This window comes from Pimephales promelas, chromosome 25, assembly GCF_988280905.1.
Source record: "Pimephales promelas chromosome 25, fPimPro1.hap1.1, whole genome shotgun sequence".
Taxonomy (NCBI): Eukaryota; Metazoa; Chordata; class Actinopteri; order Cypriniformes; family Leuciscidae; genus Pimephales; species Pimephales promelas.
The window spans coordinates 8,624,895-8,644,222 of record NC_142793.1 but is presented as its reverse complement, the minus strand read 5'-3'; the positions used below and the strand labels follow the sequence as shown (position 1 = coordinate 8,644,222).

Genomic DNA, 19,328 nt, shown 5'->3' with positions numbered 1-19,328 from the left:
AGCATTTCCAAATGTGCATTAAATAGAATTAATATAAGGCTGGTCTTGAGTTTAATACCTCAAGGTCAAAATACAAGTTGGCACAGTGGGACCTGCCAACCATTTATTACACACACTAATATGAAAACATGAGGCAATTGCTGACTGTTCACAAATCTATCAAGATGTTATTTTATTTGATCTGCTTGACAATCTATAGCCTGGAACAAATATTAGGGGGGAAAGTCTCTACGAAACAGCAACGCAAGTCTTAAAAATGTAATTCACATCCCAAAAGTGCATTAAAACAATTGCAACTGAAATCCAACAGGTAAGGGAAAAAAAACCTTCTAAAGAATTGTTAATATTTTAAACCCATTTAGAAGAATAAACAGTCAGAAATTTTAAAGTACAGTACAACAGTTTATAGCTTTTCAGTATTCAAAACAAACATTATTAGTAGCAACCCATACTTTGTATACAACTAAATGATTTACAGTTATAACATCATAACAATAAATCTGGAACACCAAATAGTTCCCAATTGTGACGATAAATAATAAATCCAGCAAAATAAATGTAATAAAATTGAAATATTGAACCATAAGTCATCACTGTTCACTGTGAATCTCAAGAAATGTCATATTTTACCCCAAAATAAAAGGAACAATAAATTATATTTTGCATAAAGTAAATGAAGTCTATTTTTAGACAGTTACTTTTTTTGCATTGTGATATTAAAGACATTTTTCAAAAATTCACAAAAAATATGATTAAATGTAATGCTGATTTTATCTTTTTTTATTATTTTATTTATTTATTTATTTATTTATTTTTTAAGTAATCAAAAATGCTTGGACCGGATATATTTTATTAATGTGTTACAGTAGTAACAATAAGAATTTATTTTTCTCATGTACTTAACTGTCATTATAATGCCACAATGTAAAAAAACGTAATAGTCCTAAAAATAGGTTTAATTTTTTATGCAAAACGTACATTTCTCTTTTCATTTTTGGGGTGAATTTCCCTGTGATTCACGTAGGTATGAAGTATGACAATAAATTGTAACAGTGCCTGAATGAAAATAGGAGTAGCTATCCACACATTTTTATCACATATTACCTGTGGATGTCTCATTTTAAATGCATCACTCTGTACGGTTAATACAAATATCTAAAGCCAAAGACGCAAACACCTGCCAGTTTAACATGAGAAGCTCAAATGAAAGAAGGAACATAATGTCTATGATGTATCATTTACTTCTAATTCTCAGAGCTAGTTTTGACCTTTTAGTGTTCAAATATCCAAATCAAGGAGGTACAGTAGCTAAAATTCTCACTGAAGTAAAATATCATAAACCGGTGAGCTCCCACTGACCCAGATCAGAGTCCGGGTCATATGATCAGCGCTGGAGTGTCAGGAGGAGAATGCATTGGTGACGGCAGGCTCAGTAAAGGTCACTCAGTCCAGCGGTCTTCCTTGCTTTCTGCATGAGCGCCCGCAGCTGGAACTGTTTTCGGGACAGCAAGCGCACATGCTGAGGACAAAAACAGGACGATGTCAAACATAACATTACCAAGAAAATCAAATACAGGAGAACAAATGGCAAGTCTGTGCCAAAACTATTGTTCTCTGAAAAAAAGAAAGAAATGGAAAGACCTTGAGGAAGACCTCCAGGTCGATGACTCCTCTCCGCAGGGCTTCTCCCAGGTAAAAGATGGTGTCCTCTATAGCGTTCTCCTCTGCATACAGGTTTAGGATTTGCTTGTAGAGCGGGGCTGTTGGTATGATCACGTCATCAATGTCATTGTTTTCTGATTGGTTCTCCATCTTCTCCAGGGCTTCGCTCAGTTCCTCGTCCTTCTTCTTGAGGAGCTCAATGTTTCGGTCCACCTCAGCCTGAAGGTGTACAAACACACGTCTAACGTCATGCTTCTACAAAAACTGTGGGATCTCAATACAGAATTTGGGAAGAACCACCTTCCTTATGGAATAATTGCAAACGTTCTTACCACTTCCTGGTCCAGGCGGGACACCATGTCTTCCAGCTTCTGGTGTCCTTTCTTCAGGTCTTCCTCTGTCCTCTTCAGGGCGTCCAGCTCGGCTTGCGCTCTGTCCATCTCCTCCTTCATTCTCCAGCGCAGTTTATCACTCACAGCTGAGATTAGCGACGCTCGGATGGTGTCCTCACCGATGGTACCATCACGACTTGGACCTGGAGCGAGAAGACAGAGACACAAATTTAGTGGCACAGTTTTTTTAGAGATAGCCAAGGTTATAAAAGTTTGATTCCTAAGAAATGCATGAACTAATAAAATGAATACACTACACTGAATGCAATGTAAGCTGCTTTGGATGAAAGCATCTGCTAAATGTAAATATAATGGGATCGACTGAGTCTCATTCACTAACCATGCGTTCTCACTTACGAGCAAATCATGATTCATCAGTAACCTTCATTCTAAATTTAAATCTAAATTTACAAAAAGGAACTGAAACCAGACATTATGCAAAAACACTGCAAAAACACTGCAAAAAACATGCAAAAAGACTATTTATATAGAGACATGCCACTTCCTCAATCCTTAATACAAATGTATAGGGAAAACCCGTAACACCAAAGATGGCGGTTGTATGCAAATGCCCCGCCCCTCCCGCTGGACAGCCAATCGTCTGCTTTTAACGGTCAAGCTGGGAAACATTCAAATACGTTACTGTTTGAAAAGGCAGCAGATTTGATATGCAGTGTATGTGTGCGTTGTGTAAATATCAGACATCCCAAGTCTCCCAGAAGTTCCGGGTGTCTCCCGCAGATTGATAGAGGCTCGCTGATGCCCGCAAATTAGTTAAAATCTCCCGGAATCTAGAGCGAGCAAGAGCGCGCACATACTGTTTCAAACTGTGAAGCTTGCAAGTATAACAAGTATAACCTGTGGGAAAACGACGTTTTAAACCTTATTTTAGGGCAAAGTCATCAAACTTTTTCAGCGATTTTTATTACATTTTACTGTTGTTTCTATACATGCAGTTTTTATGTCCCGGTGACCAGTGAAAGTGCAGTTCTGACTCTCTGCCCATTCATTTAGATAGAGCCTGGTCTTGTTAAGTCCGAAATAGTTGCCCGGAGGCGTTGCCAAGATGGCGGCCGAGTGGCATGACTTGCCTGAAAGGACTTTGGCAAAAATCATTTGCTATGGGTGGTCTTTTAAACATTTAGATGAAATGACATCCATTTTTAATCTTTTTGTATCTTATTGTTTACAATATATATTGTGTTATTATAAAACCACAGTATATCGTCAAAAGTTTTGGGACATCTGCCTTTGCATGCACATGAACTTTAATGACATCCCATTCTTAATCCATAGGGTTTAATATACACTCACCTAAAGGATTATTAGGAATACCTGTTCAATTTCTCGTCAATGCAATTATCTTATCAACCAATCACATGGCAGTTGCTTCAATGCATTTAGGGGTGTGGTCCTGTTCAAGACAATCTACTGAACTCCAAACTGAATGTCAGAATGGGAAAGAAAGGTGATTTAAGCCATTTTTAGCGTGGCATGGTTGTTGGTGCCAGACGGGCCAGTCTGAGTATTTCACAATCTGCTCAGTTACTGGGATTTTCACGCACAACCATTTCTAGGGTTTACAAAGAATGGTGTGAAATGGTGTGAAAAAAAAAAACATCCAGTATGCGGCAGTCCTGTGGGCGAAAATGCCTTGTTGATGCTAGAGGTCAGAGGAGAATGGGCCGACTGATTCAAGCTGATAGAAGAGCAACTTTGACTGAAATAACCACTCTTTACAACCGAGGTATGCAGCAAAGTATTTGTTGAGCCACAACACGCACAACCTTGAGGCGGATGGGCTACAACAGCAGAAGACCCCACCGGGTACCACTCATCTCCACTACAAATAGGAAAAAGAGGCTACAATTTGCAAGAGCTCACCAAAATTGGACAGTTGCCTGGTCTGATGAGTCTCGATTTCTGTTGAGACATTCAGATGGAAGAGTCAGAATTTGGTGTAAACATAATGAGAACATGGATCCATCATGCCTTGTTACCACTGTGCAGGCTGGTGGTGGTGGTGTAATGCTGTGGGGGATGTTTTCATGGAACACTTTAGGCCCATTAGTGCCAATTGGGCATCGTTTACATGCCACGGCCTACCTGAGCATTGTTTCTGACCATGTCCATTAGGGGTGTAAGAAAAAAATCGATACACTTGAGTATCGCGATATTTTATTTTGCAATAATGTATCGATTTTCAGAAACGCAATATCGTTTTTTTTTTTTTTTTTTTTGGCTATGCATAGACACACCACTAGCCTAACGTTTTGCTAGAAACAACATTCGGCATGCTAATCAATGAGTGCGTTCATTCACACTGCAAGCAGTAGCCGCGCGTAAGCGTCGAGGCTCGAGCAGGACAGTCGCGTGAGCAACAGTGAAACCGGGGTTTCCGCGGAGAGTCTATAAGGGCGTCGCACACCAGACGAGAAGCTCAGCACCACATCTTTAAAATTCGAACACATTATTCTCTATGAGTGTACACCGGCGGCGCCATTCGCCGTCTCACCGTGTCCTAACTACATGCGACGCGCGATAAAAGGTATCTTTTCCATGTCAATCTGAGTTTTTGTCCTAACCAGACGCGACGGCGACACGCGAAGTTTCGAAGTTAAAAACGGTTCCTATTTCTGCGACGTCGCGGCTGACAAAATGAAGAAATTACACTAGTTATGAGTACACATTATTTATTTTTAGTTAAAAATAGGTCACTGTGCACCAAGCGATAACGGATAATTTACCTCAGATTTTGAAAGCATATAATACAGCGTTCAAAATTAATTCTATGCAAACATACAACTGTACTTCATAACAAAATTAGTCAAGGAGTATATTTTGTTAATGTTTTGATTTTTAATAATGTTATTTCTTGATTTGATTATGTCCTTACCCATTTCCAATGCGATTGCGGGCCAGCAGTGCGCTTTTAGAGAGACTCCGCTCACACGCTGTTCTGAATGCGTGGCGTCTCACAGTCGCGAGTCTAGTGTGGACAGTTAGGACACGGTGTCTGTCTGCGGCGCCCAGCAACGACTCAGGGCCGTGTTCAAAATCCTGCTGCGCCACAGAGCGCCATTTACATAGTTTTATATGAAATTAAAATTATTTTTTGTCTCAAATCGTTGCTAATGTATCCTGACTTCGCCCTATCCTGCAATATGCATTTAGTTTTGCATCCATTATCAGAAATCAGCTGCTTGAATGACAATTGCTGATATTATTGGATTTTCAGCTAAGATTCTCAATTCATTCAGTGAACGGATGCTCTGAGGTAAAGTTTTCAGACTGCAGACTAAACAACGATTGTATTTTTATTGTACAGTACAATCATAACATAGAACAGACATTACCTTCATTTCATGTCATTAAACATAACAATATTGCTGGCGAAACACTGATGAGAAAGTGCACGTCCAGTGTGGGATACCTGGAGTTGTCCTACATGGCGCAGCGCTTCTCGTCCGGTGTGCGACCCCTTGTCTATCAAGTTTATAACCAACTTCTAAAAACACATTTAACCAAAGTTTTTGTAATGAACCTGTGAACCACAATCCCAAACTGGTAGTTTGATTTTATGAGTATTGAATTGTTTACCTAAAGTAAACTTGTTTGACTTTAATTCACATCATGTCTTTTTTTTAATATTGCTTTTTCTAAAATTATAGTCCTACTTAAAAAAAATAATCCCAATATATCGCCTTATGGACAGTATCGAAATATATCGCAATATATTGAATCGTGACCCATGTATCGTGATACATATCGTATCGCCAAATTCTTGCCAATACACAGCCCTAATGTCCATCCCTTTATGGCCACCATGTCCCCGTCCTCTGATGGCTACATCCAGCAGGATAATGCACCATGTCACAAAGCTCGTATCATTTCAAATTGGTTTCTTGAACATGAAAATGAGTTCACTGTACTAAAATGCCCCCCACAGTCACCAGATGTTTGGGATGTGGTGGAACGGGAGCTTCGTGCCCTGGATGTGCATCCCACAAATCTTCATCAACTGCAAGATGCTATCCTACCAATATGGGCCAACATTTCTAAAGAATGCTTTCAGCACCTTGTTGAATCAATGCCACGCAGAATTAAGGCAGTTCTGAAGGCAAAAGGGGGTCAAACACAGTATTAGTGTGGTGTTCCTAATAATCCATTAAGTGAGTGTAGAGTTGGTCCACCCTTTGCAGCTGTAACAGCTTCAATTCTTCTGGGACGGCTTTCCACAAGGTTTAGGAGTGTGTTCATGGGAATTTTTGACCATTCTTTTAGAAGCGCATTTGTGAGGTCAGGCACTGATGTTGGACGAGAAGGCCTGGTTCGCAGTCTCCGCTCTAATTCTTCCCAGAGGTGTTCAATCGGGTTGAGGTTAGGACTCTGTGCAGGACAGTCAAGTTCCTCCACACCAAACTCACTCATCCATGTCTTCATAGACCTTGCTTTGTGCATTGGTGCACAGTCATGTTGGGACAGGAACATCTCCAAACTGTTCCCGCAAAGTTGGGAGCATGAAATTGTACAAAATGTCTTGGTATGCTGAATCATTAAGAGTTCCTTTCACTGGAACTAAGGGGCCAAGCCCAAACCCTGAAAAACAAACCCACAACACAATCCCCCCTCCACCAAATTGTACACTCGGCACAACTCAGTCAGGCAAGACCTGTTCTCCTGGGAACCGCCAAACCCAGACTCGTCTAACGGATTGCCAGACAGAGAAGCATGATTCGTCACTCTGGAGAACACGTCTCCACTGCTCTAGAGATCAGTGGCGTGATTTACACCCCAGCATCGACGCTTTGCATTGCACTGGTTGATATAATGTGCTTGGATGCAACTGTTTGGCCATGGAAACCCATTCCATGAAGCTCTCTACGCACTGTTCATGATCTAATCTGAAGGCCACACGAAGTTTGGAGGCCTGTAGCAATTGACTCCACAGAGTTGGCGACTTCTGTGCACTGTGTGCCTCAGCATGCGCTGACCCTGCTCTGTGAACGTGGCCTACTACTTCATGGCTGAGTTGCTGTTGTTCCCAATGCTTCCACTTTGTTATAATACCACTAACAGTTGACTGTGGGATATTTAGTAGTGAGGAAATTTCACGAATGCACTTATTGCACAGGTGGCAACTTATAACGGTACCATGCTTAAATTCACTGAGAGCAATCCATTCTTTCACAATTGTTAGGCACATTAGTATATTCACCCGAAAAACAGTTAAGCGAGTTATTTATATATTTTGCTGTAGTGTGTCAGTAGGAAATATCAGTTTGCATTTCCAAACATTCTTTTCGCCATTAATTGTAATACTCTAGTTAGATTTTTTTAAGCACAGGGAGTCTGAAAACAGCCATTATGCTCCACACAGAGATTCGTTCCACTGTGAAAACAACCCTTCTACATTATTACATAAGTTGTGCCTCTAAGAATGCCTGCTGCCAGTGGGCAGCTCAGCTGAAATGTATCCATACTATCTCAGCCATACAGAGACCCTCAATGTGATTATAGACTCACACATTCTGCATAGCACTGTTTTTAATGTCATGGTTCAGACCTAATGATGAAAGTTCCCTGAGGTCTGGTATCCTCTTCCCACTCCTGCCATTCTAAATATACCCAACTAGACTCTCTGTCAAACTGGTGGAACCAAGTCCTTTGACCTTTACCAGCTCAGAATCTAGTTACAGGCCCAACCTTTCAGAGCGCTCCAACGCGGTCACTGCAAACCAGTCCTGGAGCCAAGCAGAAGACCAGAGGTCAGGGTCAAGACGAGGCAGAGATAGACAAGTAGAGCGAACATAAAAAAGCGTGTTGTACTTTTATGAAACTGACATTAACACGTTGTCTCATTCAGGAAAGCCTGTTTTCTTGTCCAATATTTTATTTTAGATTAACTCCTCCTAATACTGCAGTATATACTCTTGACAACTGAATAAAAGTCTAGTTAAAGAATGATGTACATAGTACAGGCATTCTGTTGCCAATTCAGATTAACTCAGACGCAGATTAAATAAAGACAGTTCAGACTGAATAGTCAATTCTCACATTCAAATTAAATATTGCTAATCCAGATTATCTTATTCATATTTAAAAAAAAAAAAATTAAAAAATAAAATATATATATATATATATATATATATATTTATATACAATTCACATTAACTCACATTATTGAATGGTACTAATCCAAATTCAGAGTAAATGCTACCAATTCAGTTTAGCTCTGATTCAGATTCAGTGTTGCCAATTTAGATTAACTTGCATTTGTTCAGTGATTTAGATAACTCATATTCATATTGAATGCAATCACTTTAGATGAACTAATTTAGATCCGGATTGAATGCTCCTCATTTAAATCCAGAGTAAAGGCTATCAATTCACATTAACACGGATTCAAATTAAATGTGGACGATTAAAAAATTAATTCAGATTCAAAGTGAATGCTACCACTTCAGTTTAGATCAGATTCAGTGTTGTTAATTCAGATGATCTCAGATTCAGATCAAATGTTGCTAATTCAGATGAACTCAAACTGACCGCAGCAAATTTAGATGAACTCATTTTCAAAATGAATGTTGCCAGTTCAGATTAATTCAGAATCTAGTTCAGTTTCTCTGATTCAGATTCATTGTTGCCAATGCAGATTAACTCGGATTCATATTCAATGTTGCAAATGATTTACCGGTACTGTTAATTCAGACCTACTCTTTTTTTATACTTAAATACTTCATACCGAAACTGTATGTTATAATGTTGTAAATAATGTTCATTTTTTTGCACAGACCGATCGTTTCACTTCATAAGACGGCACTGTATCATCATTTTTGTTTTGTCTGTAATGTTTTTTTCGATTCTTAAAGTGACGATTGACTTATTGACCACAACATTCGTTTAAATAGACTAGAAAACTATGTTGGTATTAGTGGAATTGCATTAGCATGGTTTAAATCATACTTATCTGACCGTTATCAGTTTATAGCAGTAAATGAAGAGATGAATGTCTTATCGATCACAAGTTCAGTATGGAGTACCACAAGGCTCAGTACTAGGACCGCTGCTGTTCACTCTGTACATGCTACTATTAGGAGTTATCATTAGGACACATGGAATTAGCTTTCATTGTTATGCTGATGATACTCAGCTGTATATTTCTTCAAAACCTAATGAAACCTATTAATTCACAAAATTAACGGAATGCACAGCTGATATACAAAATTGGATGACAAGTAATTTCCTTCTACTAAATTCTGAAAAAACAGAGATTCTAATTATTGGACAAAAAACTTCCACATGTAATAACCTAGAATATTGTCTAACACTTGATGGCTGCTCTGTTAAATCTTCGTCGTCAGTTAGGAACCTGGATGTGCTTTTTGAGACCAATCTCTCATTTGAAAGTCACATGTCTAGGATCTGTAAAACCGCATTTTTCCATCTTAAAAATATATCTAAATTACGCCATATGCTTTCAATGACAAATGCGGAACAATTAGTTAATACGTTCATGACATCAAGACAAGATTATTGTAATGCTCTACTGGGTGGTTGCCCTGCACGCTTGGTAACACTTTACAATAAGGTTCATTTATTAAACATTAGTTAATATATAACTAACATGAAGTAACCATGAGCAATACATTTGTTACTGTTTTTGATAATCTTTGTTAACGTTAGTTAATGCAAATCCAGCTGTTCATTGTTTGTTCATGTTAGTTCACAGTGCATTAACTAATGTTAACAAGATTTTAATAACGTCTTAGTAAATGTTGAAATTAACATTAACAAAGATTAACAAATGCTCTAGTAGTATTATTCATTCTTAGTTAATGTTAACTAATGTAGTTAACTAATGAACCTTATTGTAAAGTGTTACCACAAACTTCAGCTAGTCCAAAACGCAGCTGCTCGAGTTCTTACCAGAACCAGGAAGTATGACCATATTAGCTCGGTTCTGTCAACACTGCATTGGCTGCCTATTAAACACTGTATAAATGTTACAATATTGCTGATTACTAACAAAGCACTAAGTGGATTAACTCCCCAGTACTTGAGCGAGCTCTTATGCATTATAGTCGTTCACATCTATTGCGATCTCAAAGTTCCGGCCAGTTGATAATACCTAGAATATCAAAATCGACTGCTGGCGGTAGATCCTTTTCCTATTTAGCACCAAAGCTCTGGAACAATCTTCCTAACATTGTCCGGGAAGCAAACACACTCAGTCAGTTCAAATCAAGACTAAAAATATCTCTTTGGCCTGGCATACACATAACACACTATAGACTTCCTTAATTCCGAATTAGGCTGCATAGTTTAGATCATCTGGAACTAAATCCTGATGTACTTGGTACATCATAAGAAGGATGGCGTCTACGCTAATATTAGTTTCTCTGTTTATCCCGAGGGACCCTCTATTGGCCTCATCGACACGACAGCCATCGGCAATGATCTTCAACAACTCGTCTCTCCATATCGGTGTGATTACTTCGACTTACAAACAGAATGGAAATGGATAAATACTCTAAATGTTCCGATCCAATCTGACTTGTAATGCTACCCGAATCACACACTGTTCCTTCGTTGGCCAGAGGAGAACTGGCCCCCGACTGAGTCTGCTTTCTTCCAAGGTTTTGGTTTTTGGAGTTTTGGTTCCTTGCCTTGGCTTTTGACTTGCTAAGTTGGGTACATTTAATATTCAACAATATAATTGATCTGCCTTACTTAAGGTGGACGTTGACGCAATTTTCTTCTAGAAACAAACTTTGTTGTATTATTTTCATATCATCACTGTGAAGATGCTTTAATACAATCTGTATAAAAAGTGCTATATAAATAAAGGTGACTTGACTTATTTGGTGCACTAACCCTTTAACTTCAAATGAACCCAGACTGAAATTGAACGTTGCCAGTGAAGATGAACTCAGATGCAAATTCACATAAATCCAGTAAATGGATTGTTGGCAAATAATTTGGCAATTCAGATTGTAAGGATCAGGAACAAGTCTGAAAAATGACATCTGAGGCCTACAACTGAAGTTTAAAAAATAAAATCCTTTTGCTTATTCCGAGGATATTGTGAATTGTGGGTTAAAATGATATATGAAGTAGGGCTGCAGCTATCGATTCTTTTTGTAATCGATTAATCTAGCACTTAATCGATCGATTAATCGAGTAATCGGATAATTTGTTTATGTGTGTTTTTAAGCAACCAAAACAAATAATGTATTACGAAAATAATAAGGTGTTTGGCTTTTATTTCTTTAAAAAGATGGAGGTATTTATTCCAACTGCAACATTTGGCTCCACAACTAATTATTGCAATTTTTAGCCATTTAGTGTTTATAAGTGCCAGTGCCAACAACAATTATATAATAATACAGTTAAAACAATTTACTGTAAAAAATGTTACATGTAGCCCATAACATGTAAAACTTTGAATACAAACTTAAATAGTAAAGCCCATTTGGCCTTAGTTTTGTCTTCTTAATACAACATTACAAAAAAAACAAGGATTGCACCTTCTGCAAATTACCCACCTGGAAACAAAAATAAATTAATATAAAATATCAACCCAAACAGGTTCACAAATGTGTACAATTTATAAAAAAAAAAAATGGAAATAAAACAATTATACATAACAATCAGACTTGTTCAACTGTAATCCCAAACATCAGAGTGTGTGTCTGTGTGTCTCACAATATTTGTTCCTCCATCACGTCCCGGTGAATGTATGCTGAAATTTTTGTTGCGTGGTGGCTACATAAAAGTCTAAGCATATGATGAATTGCCAAATTGGTCTGACTGGCACATGAGAGAGATGAGGGTGCACGCGCTCGCTTACCTCTCTGCCGTCGTGCGCGAGCCGCGGTTAGGAGCTCAACGTCTCGCATCCGCGCTCGCACTACTAGATTACAGGATATTTTAACTTGCGAATTAATATGCGTCCTAAAACTAGTCGATCGCGAGTGGCTCAACAGGTAGATCTATAGACAAACTCATCTTTCAGGCATTTGACCGAAGGGATTGACACTTCAGCGTGAGAAATCGAATTGCGCGAGTCTCACGCTGAATGCGTGAGAGTTGGCAGCCCTGCCAGGTATACTTTGCAGACACATTGCACCTTTTTCTTTCCCTTTATAAACATATAATGATCCCAAACTTTAGACATTCTCTGCCATTTATTAAGTCAAAAGTATCATGCGCTATGGTGTGCTTCCTGAATAACAGTCCGTGTGAAACAATCAGATCCCTGCGTGCGCGTAAAGTGCGCGTCATAGGAATTTAACGAGGCTTCGAGGCAGATTTTTTGCCTCGAGGAATTTTTGTAATCGAGTAACTCGAGGAATCGTTTCAGCCCTAATATGAAGTAGTTTACCTACAGAAATGAGCCAGAGGCGAACATGAGAACTCACCCACAGTGGTGGCAGGAGTCTGGGAAGGGTAATGTGCAGGACCACTTGTGGCAGGGTAAGCATTGCCTCCTGGGTAAGGGTAACCCGGGTAACCACTGAAGAAGACATAAACCATTACATAACCAATTAATCACAGTCTTTAATTAAAACACTGCCTTTTAAACCATGTGTTTTATATCAGGAGGGTTGGAAAAATTATGAATGACTTCAACAGGTTAATTTAATATTGTTCAGGCTATTGCATGTGATCTTTGGTCAGTCTGAATCAGAATCATTACCATGGGTTTGGGTTGGGCCCATATGGAGACACTGCTGGCATTCCTGGCATATAGGACTCTAGAGGGAGGAGGAGGAGAACACAAAACAAACACTTCAGTATGGAGCAGGGAGACATCTGCTGTTTAAAACAGGAATTACTTTGAAAAAAAGGAATGGTAAAGTGATCATGTGAAGCTTATTTCATTTTTTTAATATGAGCCGAACAAAAGAAGTCACATGAAAGTCTACATTTTCAGAGCCCAAAATATATGATACTACAAACATAAAAACAAATACATTTTCCTAATTACAAATTAAAGTACCTACGTTTTAACACCACACATCCTATAAGGATATATCTCCAGGTCAAGAAATGTCTGTATTCTATTGCCAAAATCTGCTAAATGAGATTATATTTTGCACACAACATTATTTTTTGTTGTTGAAACATTAGGATTTTGCACTGTGACATTATTTTTATTCCATTATTTATTTTTATAAATATTATCATTACAACAAATACTGTAGTCATTTTAAAGGGTTAGTTCACCCAAAAATGAAAATTAAGTCATTAATTACTCACCCCCATGCTGTACCAACCCCGTAAGACCTTCGTTCATCTTCGGAACACAAATAAAGATATTTTTGATTGAATCTGAGGGCTGGATCACTTTTCCATAGACAGCCTGAGGGACTGCCTCTTGACGGCCCAGAAAGTCATTAAAAGAAAAGGTTTAAATATTCCATGTGCCTACAGTGGCTCAACTATAACTTTATCAAGCGACGAGACTACTTTTTGTGCGAAAAAAAACGTAAATAACGACTTCATTCGACTTTCCATTACTTCCTTATGGGCGCATGCGCGAGAAGTGAGACGAGACCGTTCTTCTTCGACTACTTTTTGTTACCGGCTGCTCACCGCTTAGGAGTTTTACCGCCCCCTACCGTATAAGATGACGTACTGCTTGTAAACAGAACGTTTTGCGCCTCCGGCTATATCAGTACGTCATCTTATACGGTAGGGGGCGGTAAAACTCCTAAGCGGTGAGCAGCCGGTAACAAAAAGTAGTCGAAGAAGAACGGCCTCGTCTCAGTTCTCGCGCATGCGCCCATAAGGAAGTAATGGAAAGTCGAATAAAGTCGTTATTTACGTTTTTTTTTTCGCACAAAAAGTAGTCTCGTCGCTTGATAAAGTTATAGTTGAGCCACTGTAGGCACATGGAATATTTAAACCTTTACTTTTAATGACTTTCTGGGCCGTCAAGAGGCAGTCCCTCAGGCTGTCTATGGAAAAGTGATCCAGCCCTCAGATTCAATCAAAAATATCTTTATTTGTGTTCCGAAGATGAACGAAGGTCTTACGGGGTTGGTACAGCATGGGGGTGAGTAATTAATGACTTAATTTTCATTTTTGGGTGAACTAACCCTTTAACTACCATGTATACTAGTTATTGCTATTAATAAAACAACTAATAAACATTTTTAGTAATTGAAATAAAGCTGAAATAAAATAAAATATAAATATTAGCTGAAAACATTTTAACTTACTGCCTTGACATAAGCTGGCAACTAACTGAAATAAATACATTTAAACTGATTTTCTATGTAAAACTAAGATCAAAATAATAACACTGATGTATACTTACAATTGTTGTATAGTACACGTTTTTAATTTATCATTACATTTATGAGAAAATCATTTTTGTTACATAAATAATATAAATTCTCTTTTTATATATTTAAAACTGTACAAATCACTTGAAAATGTTTTGTTTTCTGTAGGGATGCTCCTATCAGGATTTTTGCAGTCGATACCGATTTCCGTTTTTTTTTTTTTTGTCATCCGATTCATTCAAGCTTTATATAAGTAATAATTAAGCTGATTTATTAACATAAATGACAAGGACGAAGCAGCTTTATTAGCAGGCTTTCACTTTAACACAGAGTGCACTGTTTGCATTCACTTAAAGGAGTAGTTCACTTCAGAAAACATTCCAGGATTTTTCTCCATTGCAGTTTCAGTGCAGCTTTAAAGGCTCTACACAATCCCAGCCAAGGAATAATGGGTCTTATCTAGCCAAACCATATGCCATATTCTAAAAAATCTAAACATTTGTATACTTTTTAATCACAAATGCTCGACTTGCACTAGCTCTGCAATGTGCCACACATTACGCAATAACGTTGAAAGGTAGGGCGAAAAACTCATCATCTGACATCGTTGTTTTACCTTTTATTTATTCATTTAGCAAATTGTGTTTGACTTAGTCTTTGCACGTTCGCTTTGTAAAGACTAGGTCCGTACTTCCGCCTACATCGCGCTTGACCTTTCAACATGATTTCGTAATGTGTGGCGCATCGCATCTAGTGCAAGATGAGCATTAATGGTTTAAAAGTATATAAATGTTTAGATTTTTTCGAAAATGACCGATGGTTTCTCTAGATAAGATCCTAATATATCGGCTAGGACCGTGTAAAGCCTTTGAAGCTGCACTGAAACTGCAATTTGGACCTTCAACCCGCTGGACCCTGGATCCTTAGATCGTTGATTTCTTTTCGACTGAAGAAAAAAAGACACGAACAACTTTGATAACATGGAGGCGAGTAAATCATCAGTTTCATTCTAAAGTGTACTACTCCCTTAAGACATAAACAACCGTGTTTACGAAAATACTTGCAAAGAGGGGCATTTTGACACACAAGTGTGTGTATCGGCCTATTTTAACTTCTGATTGAGTCATAGAATGCGATCGATTGGAGCATCCCTATTTTTCTGAGATTCACAGATGAACACACGATAAGAAGAGATGCTTACGGTTGGGGGGTCCGGCAGCTTGGAAGGCCTGGTAAGGAGGCTGTGTCGTGGGTCTGGAGAAAACAGGCGGCTCCTCACCAAACACCACAATCATGACCTGGATGAGCCCGTATAGATCTGACTGAGGCTAAAGGGCCAGGAGATAATAATGGGTTGTTAATTTCCATGTCATTTTTATTTCTTGGTGAAACAAAGACATTGGGGGAAAAACATTGCTATAGTTTTGTGAGATGATGGAGTCGTACATGCTTCCACTCGTGCAGGTAGGGAAGGTAGATCTTGCCGTTGGCATCAATGTGTTTGCCGGTCTTGATCATCATCGCACTGGTGGGCTTCACAAAACATATAGGAGGATTGTAGGGATATGTATCCAACAGCCACAAGCACACGGGAATATTGTACACATTTCCTGTGATGGGAAAACCAGTTTAGTTATAAGTGTTGTAATGTTGTCTTCATCTTTACACTATAAATAATTCTCTAACCCACCTCTATAACTAACGGGTACAGTTCCTGTGAGGCTCATCAAGTCTCTGGATGATCCGTCATTAAACACTGTGAGAGAAACATCAGTTACTCATGAAAAATTCTAAGAAGTCCATTAACATTTCCAGAGATCTACAAAGTGCAGGACGAGAGACTCTTACCGTACGCATCCATAACGGGTTTGAGGTCTTTGTACTGAGAGATGACGTTTGTTATCTCTCGGACAGTGAGATCTCTGTACTTGTATTGCTAAATATAGAAAAACATAACATAAATAATCCAATAATCTTATTAACAAATTGTTGTCTCTATTTTAACAGTGGACATGCACCGACGATGACAATTCCAGACCCCTCCATGATTTCTAAGTGGGAGAACTTGCAAAATAGCAGGGCGTTCAAATACGTATTTTCCTCACTGTAGCCTATGTAATCATTTTTGCCATTTAAATAAACTTATTATTAAGTTATGAATATAAATATTTTGACTTAAATAAGCTAATACAGTAGATAGACTGAACTTAAACACACGTTTAAAATTGTGTCTTGGCATCTAAGAAAAAAAATGTTTAAGTACTAAGATTACTGAAACTAAAACTGAAATAAAAATAAAGCTAAACCAATGAGAAACGCAATATACAATATTCAAAATCACATAAAATTACTATTAATAACAATTAAATAACTATTAATTCACTAAAACTTAAAATTAAAACTAAAAATTAAAATATAAAATTAAAAGCTAAAGCAAAATATAACTAAACACTATTATTACTAACATAATACAGATGTATTCTTAAATTGTATACACATGAGAAAATTTTGCTTAATTTTCTTGATATTTTCTTATTTCAAAATTGAAACGTTTTCCATTATAAAGTCAAAATGAATTGTATGAAACTAATTTAATCAATATATATCATGATTTAACAATGACCAATTGTTAAAAAAAAACAATTTTTCTTTACTAATGTTATTAATTAAAGTTATAATAAAATAAAACTAGGCTATGCTGAATTTTAAAAAACACTCAAATGCAGTAATACAACGATTTCAGTACATCTAATATAAATATAGACAAAAAGCCTGTCTGCTACAGTCGATATGACATTATTTCATTAACACAATAAATATCAAATGCCCCTCATACTCTTACCTATTACATTTAAGTAACGCTAACTATTCAAAATGAGAGATTACAGACATTAGGCGCAATACAAACCTTCAGCATCTTTTTAAGAGCTCCCTCGTTGACAACAGCCATGATTTACTATACAAATAAAAAAAAACACTGAGCCAAAAAAAAAAGAAAAAAAAGGAAAAGAATAAATGTGTGAAATATATGAATGTGTCTCAGCTCAGGCCAAAACACACAACAAACCCTAAACACTCGTATTAACGCCTGCTGTGTGACACAACCACACTCTAAATGTCTTAAAAACTCATTAATATAGTCCGAATTATGGCTATTTAAATAGACTTCAATAAATATAAGTAAAGCCGACTAGAGTTCATCTCGAGAAAGATAAACAATACGAAAGATGCGAACGTAATGCAGTAAGTGAGTTTCACTTCCGGTGAAACTGTGTTGGAATTTTCAAAATAAAAGTCTGACGAGTAGTTTCTGTTTATGATACATGAAAAGCATAATATAATGCGTATGTTCTATACTAGTATAGACTTTAACCCTTGTGCCTTCTTATTTTTGTACTTTTCATTTTTTTTATCAGTTTGCCTGTGTTAATGCTAACTGTTTAAAATTTGGCACAGGTGTGTATTGTTTTGGTTGATTTTACTATTTCACCTCCATTTTCTTTAAAAAAAAAAAAATACTTTTGCACTAGGTACACAAAATACTCTCACTCAGCGCTTTTTGGACAAAAATGTTCCCATTGAAACCCATCAAAACTGCACTTTTTAATCCCAGGGCCATAAACTATAAAATGATGCAGTCTTTCTTAAGAGGCTTTCATTGTGTTGGCAAGGCTTCAAAATTTGATTTTTTTTTTACTATTTTTTACCAGATGGTGTAATTTTTCCAGGTTTGGCCTATAAAAGCAAATACTCGCTTTATTCCTGTTTTCTGCTACAGCATATTATAGAGCCAATTGGATAAATTAAGCAACGATATTTGTGTGGGTATGTTGGTATGGATGTCAGAGAGTGGTTTGTGTGTTATAAAAAAAAATGTGTGTGTGTGTGCACGTGTGTGTTTGTAATATTGAGAGAGAAAAACTCAACTGCAAATAACAAATCCAATCACTGTGTGCACGAGTGGAGTTTTGCTGGCACTCAATGGGGAAAATCTGTTACTGCGCCCAAACAAAATCTTACCGAAAGCTCATTTTTTGAGATTTTATCCTCAAATTTGGAACACACCATTTTAGATTTATGGCTTTAATTTTCTAGCTGTTTTAGAGTTCAACTTGTCTCATAAAATATATATTTTATATAAATTAATGTTTATAAATAATTTTCATAAACTTAAACCTATATGACTTTTTTTAGGATTTCCTTTTTATTTCTTTTTTTTGTTTTTTACTTCAGCAATAATCTGCCATGGGTCATGGTTAAAGGGTTAGTTCACCCAAAAATGAAAATTAAGTCATTAATTACTCACCCCCATGCTGTACCAACCCCGTAAGACCTTCGTTCATCTTCGGAACACAAATGAAGATATGTTTGATTAAATATGAGAGCTGGATCACTCCCCCAGACTTCCTAAGGGACTGGCTCTTGACGGCCCATAAAGTCATTAAAGAAAATGTTTAAATATTCCATGTGCCTACAGCGGCTCAATTATAAGCTTATCAAGCGACGAGAATACTTTATGTGCAAAAAAAAACATAAATAACGACTTTATTCGACTATTCCATTACTTCCTTATGGGCCTTGAGACAAGAATTGAAGAGATTCCAGAACGCATGCGCGAGAACTGAGACGAGGACGTTCTTCTTCGACTACTTGTTACCGGCTGCTCACTGCTTAGGAGTATTACCGCCCCCTACCGTATATGATGACGTGCTGATATAGCTGGAAGCGCAAAACTTTCTGTTTACAAGCAGAGGAAGATGCGCGCTGTACATACGCATTTCAATTACCGTATGTTCCGCACTATAAGGCGCACTTAAAAGCCTTTAATCTTCTCAAATACGACAGTGCTGTGCGCCTTACAATCCGGAGTGCCTTATACATGATGGATCATCATCTGATCATCTATGGATCATCGTCTTATATATGGATCATCATCGGTAGGTGGCGGTAATACTCCTAAGCGGCGAGCAGCCGGTAA

The 19,328-nt window shown here is 37.6% G+C and overlaps 1 protein-coding gene across 1 annotated transcript; it reads right to left on the bottom strand.

Annotated features, from left to right (window-relative positions):
• Window positions 1-141: 141 nt before the first annotated feature.
• Window positions 142-17,615, bottom strand: tsg101a (tumor susceptibility 101a). The gene is made up of 10 exons (XM_039663124.2): window positions 17,259-17,615; window positions 16,199-16,286; window positions 16,041-16,106; window positions 15,797-15,960; window positions 15,552-15,678; window positions 12,757-12,814; window positions 12,479-12,573; window positions 1,995-2,197; window positions 1,642-1,881; window positions 142-1,519 (listed from the first exon to the last, which is right to left on the bottom strand). Exons 1-10 carry the CDS (start codon window positions 17,298-17,300, stop codon window positions 1,430-1,432), a joined length of 1,173 nt encoding a protein of 390 aa, XP_039519058.1. The 5' UTR covers window positions 17,301-17,615; the 3' UTR covers window positions 142-1,429.
• Window positions 17,616-19,328: the final 1,713 nt, after the last annotated feature.

What these genes read in the sequence shown, in the direction of transcription:
- tsg101a (XM_039663124.2), bottom strand. Translation starts at nt 17,300, where the DNA reads ATGGCTGTTGTCAACGAGGGAGCTCTTAAAAAGATGCTGAAG. An exon ending in ACCCGTTATGGATGCGTACG is followed by an intron (nt 16,107 to 16,198) that starts GTAAGAGTCTCT and finishes TTTCTCTCACAG; the next exon opens with TGTTTAATGACGGATCATCC. An exon ending in ACCTGCACGAGTGGAAGCAT is followed by an intron (nt 15,679 to 15,796) that starts GTACGACTCCAT and finishes CTGGCCCTTTAG; the next exon opens with CCTCAGTCAGATCTATACGG.